Raw genomic sequence first — 12,073 nt, 5'->3', positions numbered from 1 at the left:
TTAATTAGGAGGGGAGAGACGATTTTTTAATTGGCGGGCAAGTTATCCATTAAGTTTTACATAGCGCCGTAAATTCCGTCACAGTTTTTATTTTTTTATTACAGAAATTAAGAGATGAAACGGGTATTGATGGATGGGGAATTTAATTCTCCATCGAACAGCATTGGTTCCATTCCTTAATATTAATTAGGAGGGGAGAGACGATTTTTTAATTGGCGGGCAAGTTATCCATTAAGTTTTACATAGCGCCGTAAATTCCGTCACAGTTTTTATTTTTTTATTACAGAGATTAAGAGATGAAACGGGTATTGATGGATGGGGAATTTAATTCTCCATCGAACAGCATTGGTTTCATTCCTTAATATTAATTAGGACGGAAGAGACGATTTTTTGATTGGCGGGCGAGTTATCCATCAAGTTTTTCATAGCGCCGTGAATTTCGTCGCCGTTTTTATTTTTTTATTACAGAGATTAAGGGATGCAACAAAGGTTGATGGATGGGGAATTTAATTNCGGGCGAATTATCCATCAAGTTTTTCATAGCGCCGTGAATTTCGTCGCCGTTTTTATTTTTTTATTACAGAGATTAAGGGATGCAACAAAGGTTGATGGATGGGGAATTCAATTCTCCACCGAACAACATTGGCTTCATTCCTCAATATTAATTAGGAGGGGAGACACGATTTTTTAATTAGCGGGCGAGTTATCCATTATGTTTTTCATAGCGCCGTAAATTACGTCGCAGTTTTTATTTTTTTATTACAGAGATTAAGGGATGCAACAAAGGTTGATGGATGGGGAATTCAATTCTCCACCGAACAACATTGGCTTCATTCCTCAATATTAATTAGGAGGGGAGACACGATTTTTTAATTAGCGGGCGAGTTATCCATTATGTTTTTCATAGCGCCGTAAATTACGTCGCAGTTTTTATTTTTTTATTACAGAGATTAAGGGATCAAACGGGGATTGATGAATGGAGAATTTAATTCTTCATCGAGAAATCCTTGTCTCATCCATTAATATTAATTAGCGGGCGAATGAATCAACGGAAAAACATAAAGTAAATATTGAGGACAAGGAGGACATAAACCCCCCTTCGAACCTACCCCTGTGACAGCGGGACTGCTATAGGGCTTCTAGCAGAAGTTTTCCCTGCCCAGGGTACCCCCACTCTACGTAATTCTCACTCATATGCCTGTCCCTCACTCCAAAAATCCATGGATATTCTTCTTCTCGCCCTACTGCCGAGTTACCGGCACAGGCAGAGCTCGCCCAGCCGTCAGAATCGACCGTGGCGCCCCACCTCCATTGGGGTCTCACTTATTCTGGCTGCGACTGCTGTCGACTTGACCGACCCCGTTGGAATGTCGACGCTGCCGCCATCTCCCGGCATTCCCCCTACGGGACTTGTATTATCATTATATACACTCACATTAATTTTAATCAATTGATAGAAAACAATGTTATAAACAGTCCAAATATAAACTAATAATTCGTCTATCCCCCTTTCATGTCCCCCTGTCATATCCCCCTTTTTAGCCCCAAAAATGACAATCCTAATAGCCACGTAACAGCCACACAAATATCGTGGCTCCTGGATCACCAGGGAAATTAATTAATCCAATTGATGAATTCTAATTTTTTTCACCAATTATTTTTTTTTGCTAAAAAATAATCCAATTAATTTGGATTATTTTTGGGCAATCATTAATGAATAATTGACAAATTAATTAATTTACAGCAATACTCACTGTGACGCTAGGAAAAAATGTCGAACGCATAAATTGTCGAATGAGAATGCGAAGGTGCCGCCATCAAGTTTTTCTGTGCACGATGATCGCAGTATCATCTGCGAATTAAACCAGGTGTTTAAGGGGATTGTGGTTTTGGAAAGGATTGAGAAGGAACTTTTTCGTATTCACGGAAAGAAATTTTTTAGAAAAATTCTAGTGCTAGCACGGGAAAAGAGGCGCAAAGTGAGAGCCGGGAAAAAATCCCAGTGCCGGCACTGGAAATTTTATTGGGGAAAACGTGAATTTTTCCCCGTATTTCTGTAAAAATTTCACAGAAATCCCCAAAATTTTTATCAAAAATACTAAGAAATTTTACTTTAACAGCACTAGAATTTTTCACAGCCAGTAGATTGTGATTTTTTCCAGTACTCGTACTAGAATTTTTCTAGAAAATTTCTCTCCGTGTTCAGTGATACTATTTTCAAACTTTCACATTTAACTTCCCGATCTACAGGGTCGGGAAGACTCATGACCCCGAAAATCTAATGTGGAAATTTTATGATTTCTCATCATTTTGTGAACTTCAGCCCAGGTAGGAAACAACAAACCGGCCAAGCTCGGTCCAAGCCCGGCGGCCGACTGCCGAACTCCAGGGCCCGGTCCTCAGTCGGGACCACGCCAGACTTGGTTGAAACCTGAGACGAAAACATCAGGCCAGGTCTGAGCGCCGATCTCGGCCCAACGTTCGTTGCCAGTCGTTGGCCAAACTCAGTTAAACATTACTTAATTACATGGCTATGATATGAGTGATTGAAATACAAGTAATTCAATATTACTTCTGAGCATTTGTAACCGGTTCAAGGAGGAAAAAAAATCAATACCCGCATGAGACTGGCGCCGGAATGGCTGCCAAACTATTCATGACAATGATCAATAATAACTAAAACAAAATAATTAACACTTTTTAGAATGATTTTTACGATTAATTGTACCCTACCTATCGAACCCTAACGTAATCATCGCTGAAGAACCGATTTTGTTAACTTAAGTTTGATGTCGCGAAAAAGTCACACTTGAAATTTTCCACGCTTTGGGCTGGTATCCCGCTAAACGAAGAACCCGTGTTTAAACACAAAATTTGCTGATGTACAGTTCGACTTGGCTCACGCATATATGAATGTACTATACATGAATACGTGCGCATACAGCTAACGCCGAATGGTGTCGATCGTGGCAACTACCCGCAGTGTATCTCTCTCTTCGTATGTCTCTCTTCGTGTGACTCCTAACCTGCTGGAATTGGTGGTTTATGTTAGTGAGTATTATAAAATCATTGGGAAAAATGTCGAATCGGCTGAGGCACAAAGGGAGGTTTGTGAAAGCGCAAAAATGTCGAACGCATAAATTGTCGAATGAGAATGCGAAGGTGCCGCCATCTGGCGGCGATGCACTGAAATGTTGTAGGATGGTAAAAAAGGGTTTTAAAGTAAAAAATGAGTAAATAAATATGAAAAAATCATTTTCGGGTGCAATTCATGATTTAAAACCCTTTTAATTAGTTTTGGGCATCTTCGAGGATGGTCCGGATCCCCCCCCCACTACACCGCAGCTCGGGTTATAATTTTCCACGGGGAATAATCATGTTTCTGGAGTCTGGGATGCATCTCTTGTGAAATCCACGTGGTCACGATGACCTCTGGATATTTAAATCATCTCCAGGTCACTCTTAAACATTCTTTGAATGAATTCTCGGGGAATAAACATGTCCTTGGCAACTCTGGAGCATGTACTTTGAAATCCACGGGGTCCCGATGACCACTGGATTTTCAAACCACCCCCCAAGTCATTCTTACGCTTTTTTCAATAATTCCATGGGGAATAAATGTGTCCTTGAAGACTCTGGAGCATGTACTTCGAAATCCCCGAGATCCCGATGACCACCGGATTCCCAAATCACGCACCAAGTCCCTCTTACACATTTTTTGATTAATTCCTCTGGGGATAAATGTGTTTTTGGAATCTCTGGAGCATGTATTTCGAAATCCCCGGAGTCCCGATGACCACTGGATTTCCAAATGACGCACCAAGTCCCTCCTATACATATTTCTAAATAATTCCTCGGGGAATGAACATGTTTTTGGAACCTCTGGAGCATGTATTTCGAAATCCCCTGGTTTCCGATGACCACTGGATTTCCAAATTACGCACCAAGTCCTCCTATCCATTTTTAAAATAATTCCTCGGAGAATAAATGTGTTTTTGGAACCTCTAGAGTATGTATTTCGAAATCCTCGGGGTTCCGATGACCACTGGATTTCCAAACCACGCACCAAGTCCCTCTTACACATTTTTTGATTAATTCCTCGGGGGATAAATGTGTTTTTGGAACCTCTGGAGTATGTATTTCGAAATCCTCTGGGTTCCGATGACCACCGGACTCCCAAATCACGCACCAAGTCCCTCTTACACATTTTTAAATTAATTCCTCGGAGAATAAACGTGTTTTTGGAACTTCTGGAGCATGTCTTTGAAAACCCATAGGGTCCCGATGACCATCGGATTCACGTTTATTTCCCGGGAAATCATTTAAAAAATGCATGAGAGGGACTTGGTGCATGGTTTGGAAATCCAGTGGTCATCGGAACCCCGGGGATGTTGAAATACATGCTCCAGAGCTACCAAAAACATGTTCATTCCCCGAGGAATTATTTAAAAAATGTATAGGAGGGACTTGGTGCGTCATTTGGAAATCCAGTGGTCATCAGAACCCCGAGGATTTCGAAATACACGCTCCAAAGGTTCCAAAAACACGTTTATTTCCCGGGAAATTATTTAAAAAATGCATAAGAGGGACTTGGTGCATGGTTTGGAAATCCAGTGGTCATCGGAACCCCGGAGATTTCGAAATACATGCTCCAGAGTTTCCAAAAATACGTTTATTCCCCGAGGAATTATTTAAAAATTGTATAGGAGGGACTTGGTGCGTGATTTGGAAATCCAGTGGTCATCGGAACCCCAAGGATTTCGAAATACATACTCCAGAGGTTCCAAAAACATGTTAATTCCCGGAGAAATTATTTAAAAAATGTATAGGACGGACTTGGTGCGTGATTTGGAAATCCGGTGGTCATCGGGATTCCGGGGATTTCGAAATACACACTCCAAAGGTTCCAAAAACACGTTTATTTCCCGGGAAATTATTTAAAAAATGCATAAGAGGGACTTGGTGCATGGTTTGGAAATCCAGTGGTCATCGGGACTCCGGGGATTTCGAAATACATGCTCCAGAGATTCCAAAAACACGTTTATCCCCCGAGGAATTAATCAAAAAATGTGTAAGAGGGACTTGGTGCGTGATTTGGGAATCCGACGGTCATCGGGATCCGGGGGATTTCGAAGTAAATGCTTCATAGTCTTCAAGGACACGTTTATTCCCCGTGGAATTATTGAAAAAAGCGTAAGAATGACTTGGGGGGTGGTTTGAAAATCCAGTGGTCATCGGGACCTCGTGGATTTCAAAGTACATGGTCCAAAGTTGCCAAGGACATGTTTATTCTCCGAGAATGCATTCAAAGAATGTTTAAGAGTGACCTGGGGATGGTTTAAATATCCAGAGGTCATCGTGACCACGTGGATTTCACAAGAGATGCATCCCAGACTCCAGAAACATGATTATTCCCCGTGGAAAATTATAACCCGAGCTGCGGTGTAGTGGGGGGGGGGGGATCCGGAGCATTCTCGAAGATGCCCAATACTCATTAAAAGGGTTTTAAATCATGAATTGCACCCGAAAATGATTTTTTCATATTTATTTACTCATTTTTTACTTTAAAACCCTTTTTTACCATCCTACAACATTTCAGTGCATCGCCGCCACATGGCGGCACCTTCGCATTCTCACTCGACAATTTGTGCGTTCGACATTTTTTCCTAGCGTCCTCACTGTTTGTGCAAATCGGAGTAATTCCACATAATGAGCACAAATTTTGTCATCACTTACTCATTTCGCGGATAAATTAGAGTTTTTTAATTAAAAAATACAAAATTAACTGTTTTTTAACCTTCAGACACTGGAAAACGTAACCTATATTAATAACAGAACGTTTTTATTGTAAAAGAGCCATCACATTTAAATGGTCTAGGGANTCGGAGTAATTCCACATAATGAGCACAAATTTTGTCATCACTTACTCATTTCGCGGATAAATTAGAGTTTTTTAATTAAAAAATATAAAATTAACTGTTTTTTAACCTTCAGACACTGGAAAACGTTACTTATATTAATAACAGAATGTTTTTATTGTAAACGAGCCATCACATTTCAATGGTCTATAGAATTTCCGTCAGCCATACCCGTGTCGGTAACTTGACCCTGTCGGTAATTTGACGCTTTCGGCAGAATGACCCCCACCCTAGAGAACATAAGAGTAGCAAACCCCTGTCGGTACAAGCGGTTACTCTATTAGCAACACTCTACCTAACTCCCCAAATGCACTATGCACGGACATGTTATTGGAAATAGGTAAAAAAATCTGAAAATAAAGTATGAATACCTCACTCTTCAAACGTGAAACTGCTTGGGATTCTTGGACAGTAGCAGCACTTCCCACTTCTCGGCATCGTTTGGGAAATAATTTGACATCTATTGGCCACAAAAAAAAAGGAAATTAAGAAAACACAATTATAGGAAAAAATGAGAGACTTACCATTATCATTGAGTAGTGCTGCTTGGATAGAGATTCTGGGTGCGTAATTTCCAGTGAAATACGCGGTGTCTACGCAAAATCCTCGGATGATTGAGGGCTGGTGAAGCGCTATTATGGCCCAGTCATGACCTGCACATCGTTTTCTTCGTGTTTCCCATCCGTCCATCCATTTACCAAATTCCGTGAATACGTTTTCTTTCCACTCTGGTTCACTATCCTTTGAAAAAAAATTATTCAAGTTTTCAATAATTGAGACGGAGAGATAAGACGTTCAGAACAGTATCATCAATGAAAAAGTTTTAGAAATCAGCTTTTTTTTTAGCTGTTTTTTTTTCGTAATTAATTTAATTTTTAACGAAATTTATTACAAGAAAAATCCACAAAAAAATAATTTTCCTACAATACGCCATCGCCCAAGGGCCTTTAGCTAAGTATTTCCATATGGACATAAGTTTTTCGTTCTATTTTTGATAGTCTAGTTGGAGTTTAATGAGGCGAAGATGATACATTAATTGGTTCGAATGAATGGATGAAGATACAGAGAATAGTTGAAGATACAGAAAATAGTTGGTTATTCCGGCGCTACTCCTCCCCAGGCGTCATTACCATATTGATCTCTACGGATGAATTGTAGATTTTCGAGGAGGGTGAAGGGAGGATATTTGAACCGGGTTCTAATATTGGCCTTACGCTTGTGGTAAAGGTCAAGAATGTGGTCCAGCTTATTTATTGTAAAATTGAATATTAATTGGTCAAATTGTCGAGGATAGGTTCGATTTTGGTACGTTCGTAAAGGAGGGGGTTCTGGAGAGGGTTGCCGGGATGACGAATTTTTGTCATTTTACGAAGCGTTGTACTTTCGGTAATACTTTTTTTTTTATCATTATTTTACATCGCTTCGACCCGGTTAGGGTATACTGCGATGATGATTAAAACTTTAAATGGTTAGATCGCACCATTCTACCCGGCCGGGATTTGAACCCTGAACCCTTCGCATGTGAGGTAACGAACTTACCCACTGCGCCAAGCCACCGGGAATCTTCGGCAATACTGATGATTTGTTGTAGCCTTATCAATTTTAACGACATATTTAGTGATGAGGCCTTTCTTTTTGTAAGTACGGCTTCGAAACTTGGAACCACTGGCAATGCATTTTTTTCTCTACAATACTGGCATGAACTCTGATGTTGAGGTTATAGTCAAATTTACCTCCAAGGTATTTAGTATGAGGGGATGGAAGGATTTGGATGATTTGGAGAGTAATATGGGAGTTGGATTTTTGTGGGTTTAGATAAAACTGAAGGTATTGAGATTTGGACTGGTTGAGGTTTAGTCGCCATTTATTAATAACCATACTTGTATCCTATCTGTGAGGTCTTAGAGGTTTTTAGTTGCTGCGTTCCAAGTTTTTCTGTGCACGATGATCGCAGTATCATCTGCGAATTAAACCAGGTGTTTAAGGGGATTGTGGTTTTGGAAAAGATTGAGAAGGAACTTTTTCGTATTCACGGAAAGAAATTTTTTAGAAAAATTCTAGTGCTAGCACGGGAAAAGAGGCGCAAAGTGAGAGCCGGGAAAAAATCCCAGTGCCGGCACTGGAAATTTTATTGGGGAAAACGTGAATTTTTCCCCGTATTTCTGTAAAAATTTCACAGAAATCCCCAAAATTTTTATCAAAAATACTAAGAAATTTTACTTTAACAGCACTAGAATTTTTCACAGCCAGTAGATTGTGATTTTTTCCAGTACTCGTACTAGAATTTTTCTAGAAAATTTCTCTCCGTGTTCAGTGATACTATTTTCAAACTTTCACATTTAACTTCCCGATCTACAGGGTCGGGAAGACTCATGACCCCGAAAATCTAATGTGGAAATTTTATGATTTCTCATCATTTTGTGAACTTCAGCCCAGGTAGGAAACAACAAACCGGCCAAGCTCGGTCCAAGCCCGGCGGCCGACTGCCGAACTCCAGGGCCCGGTCCTCAGTCGGGACCACGCCAGACTTGGTTGAAACCTGAGACGAAAACATCAGGCCAGGTCTGAGCGCCGATCTCGGCCCAACGTTCGTTGCCAGTCGTTGGCCAAACTCAGTTAAACATTACTTAATTACATGGCTATGATATGAGTGATTGAAATACAAGTAATTCAATATTACTTCTGAGCATTTGTAACCGGTTCAAGGAGGAAAAAAAATCAATACCCGCATGAGACTGGCGCCGGAATGGCTGCCAAACTATTCATGACAATGATCAATAATAACTAAAACAAAATAATTAACACTTTTTAGAATGATTTTTACGATTAATAGTACCCTACCTATCGAACCCTAACGTAATCATCGCTGAAGAACCGATTTTGTTAACTTAAGTTTGACGTCGCGAAAAAGTCACACTTGAAATTTTCCACGCTTTGGGCTGGTATCCCGCTAAACGAAGAACCCGTGTTTAAACACAAAATTTGCTGATGTACAGTTCGACTTGGCTCACGCATATATGAATGTACTATACATGAATACGTGCGCATACAGCTAACGCCGAATGGTGTCGATCGTGGCAACTACCCGCAGTGTATCTCTCTCTTCGTATGTCTCTCTTCGTGTGACTCCTAACCTGCTGGAATTCGTGGTTTATGTTAGTGAGTATTATAAAATCAATGGGAAAAATGTCGAATCGGCTGAGGCACAAAGGGAGGTTTGTGAAAGCGCATGTATTGAATAAACAGCGAAATTTTGTTTCGAAAATGGTGCGTGCCAAAGAAAACCAAAAACTTCAAGACTGTCGCAAATACAAGTCAGGTTGAACGAGAGAATGAAAAAATGAATATTTGCTCAGGAAGGAGAATTATTGAGCTTTCAGTCGTTGGCGAACATTTAAAATGTAGTTGTTGTAAAGAATAGTATATTACGCAACAAGTGCGTAATGGGTTTTTTGGCTCATGGGAAGTTGTAAAACGAGCCGAAGGCGAGTTTTACAATCCCACGAGTCAAAAAACACTATTACGCAGGAGTTTCGTATACTATTTTATGTTATAGGGCCCAGAACCCGCGATTCTACCGAGCGAAGCGAGGTTAGAATCGCGTGATTCTGGGCACCTATGACATAAATATAATACCATCATTAGAAAATATTGAGAATGAAAAACGAATGGGACTCAATTCCATCCTCTTCTGGAATCCGTTCTCTGGAAATTAGTGGTAATTTCCATGAAGCACTATTTGATGTGGAAGTTTTAGAAATATTGTCAGAGAAATTAATAACCAAGGAACACTTATTCCTTGCAAAAAAGTCGCACTTGGAGTATATCGTATCGGAAATTACCAAAGAAAAAGCATTGACATTATTACCTTCGTTAATGGTTTTAAAGAGCAATGTATCTGACATGTTAAAAAAAATTGCCAACTCTGGTCTCTCATTTGACATGTTGTTGACAGTGATTAAACAAAAAGGAGGATTGATGCAATTATTATCAGAACGAAAGACATGAACAAACCCCGAGTTACGAGAGCTAAAAAAGTTATTGATAAAATTATTTCCTTTTTTGAGAGTCGCGAGTCAAATAACACATGACTATCTATTATTTTATTATACTTTCCAATTTTCCATGTTTGTTAATTATTATAGTGTTTGTAGATAGTCAGTAAAAAAAGACTGAATTACCGAATTTTTTGACTACTCATTATAACACGACTATTTCAAATACATCCGCGCCACCGATTCGAAGCTGCATTGTTGTCACGACTCGCATACTGAACTCACTTGCCCCGCCCATTGGGGGGAAAAAACTTTCTATGATGATTTCTCGTAAATTAAATGGTCAATCAATTTCATTTTTTTTCTGTGCATTGATTGATACTATTTCTACACTGTTTTTTTTTAATAAAAAATGTCGAATGATTGTTTTTTAAAAAATTAAAAACGATGAAACTGCATTTAACAACATGTAAAATTCAAAAAAATTTATCTCAAGTTTGAGATGGTCAATTGCAATTATAATGGGCTTATTTTACCGCTAATTTTTAGAGCGATTTAAGATAAGAATTAAAAAAAAACTGTTGAAAAAAAAAGTTACACGACAACAACTTTAAGACGCAAGCCCTGATCCTCAGGGATGGCCGAACCTCTGTCCAAGCTTGGGACTTGGCAAGCCCAGACTTGTACCCCACTTAGCCCGTTTTCCAACTGGCATGGAAGTGTGTGCGTGCGTATTTTCGAAATTTTGTAGTATGATTTCTTTCAACCAAACAATACGATTCGATTTTTTTCCTTTGTAATCCATGTATTTTCTCAGAACTTCAACCTGATTAGATTATGAAAACATTCGTCTCAACAGTTTATTAGTTATTCAGATGAAACCATCGAAATTCGCGATTCCCTTCCAATAAACTAAAAGAAAAGAATTGGTCGGGTGTTATTGCTTCGACCCATAATGGGCCACACTTGGGTCATTATCCGAAAACTGTCATTTTCTGAATTTCATTTTTCAAGATTATGAACATGTCATTAGAGTGCATCTCGGCCCATATTTTGATTCTAGGTATAGATTGATGAAGTTGTAGAGCGCCAGTGCGCTACAACCTCAAAAACCTTGAAGTAATGGCCTGATTATACAATTCATTACCGAAGAGATAAAATGATTTTCTCGGAGGTTAGTTTTTGATCAATATCTCAGGATCTAGAACAGATAGAGGAATTTTTCTTGGGAACTTTTTTGTAAATCGAAATGAGAGCTACAAAAAAGGTGTGTTTGAGATTGATGCTAAAAATTTAGGCGGGTTGGGGAAAAGTGATTTGGAAAAGGTGTGAAAATTAAGAACACGCGATTTACTAAAAACCCACTGGTGATGTACTTTATTTGTGGTGTAAACCACGCGTCTAGAAATTTTATAAAGGTACACTGTTCGTTGAATTGTTTCAATTTAAATTCGATAATTGTCTCTACACTGCACTTCATAATTCTCTTGATAATTCACTTGATTATAGTCTCAAAATGATTGATAATTGACTCGAAATTAATAGTTGATTGACTCGAATAGAGACGCTACTAGGAGCGTTAACTCAGTATCTCACGGTGATGTACTCGATAGAGCGATTGCGACAATACTCGACTGTGTAGAGATAGAGACGATACGGTACTGTTGTTAAAGTGATTCTCTCGGTGTCTAGAACGATACTACTGACTTTTTCGGCGATTTTCTTCGTAGCTGACTGTGACCCCGAAGGGTCCCGAAGTTTCTCGAGATTTTTCGTTGAGCCCGGTGCCATTAGATAGGAAACTATTGCTGTGTTTTAAACAAGATATTCACAAAAATTGCGCTATCTCTCTTAGATTCCTTGAAAACTGAGCGAAAAGCTAAGTTGACTTGAACCGTTGTACCTCCTTCCTTCTGAATTTCATCTATAATACCTGAATTGGGGTTGAAGAGAAGACTTCTTTCGAAATTCAATCAGACTGGAATAGATACAGGGATTATTAGCAATAATTAGGCCATTATTGATAATTCATTCATTATTTATTAATTGAAAACATCGATAACATCAATCTATAACAATGATAATACTAATTTCATGACTCTATTCTTAATCACAGATCAATCTTGTAACCGCTATCTCTATTCAGTTTATTTGTTCTTC

The 12,073-nt window shown here is 39.1% G+C and overlaps 1 protein-coding gene across 1 annotated transcript in view; it reads right to left on the bottom strand.

Annotated features, from left to right (window-relative positions):
- The window catches only part of LOC107045510 (allantoicase), a gene marked incomplete at its 3' end in the record, with an annotated part of 63,985 nt that overhangs the window by 35,600 nt on the left and 16,312 nt on the right, over positions 1-12,073 (bottom strand). The window contains 2 exon segments of the mRNA XM_015267811.1: positions 6,290-6,378; positions 6,443-6,659. Coding sequence (XP_015123297.1) covers positions 6,290-6,378; positions 6,443-6,659 — 306 coding nt within the window.

The sequence above is a fragment of the Diachasma alloeum genome, unplaced genomic scaffold (genome assembly GCF_001412515.2).
Source record: "Diachasma alloeum isolate Michigan unplaced genomic scaffold, Dall2.0 Dall_scaffold_00966, whole genome shotgun sequence".
Lineage (NCBI taxonomy): Eukaryota > Metazoa > Arthropoda > Insecta > Hymenoptera > Braconidae > Diachasma > Diachasma alloeum.
This window is presented reverse-complemented; position numbering and strand designations above follow the sequence as displayed.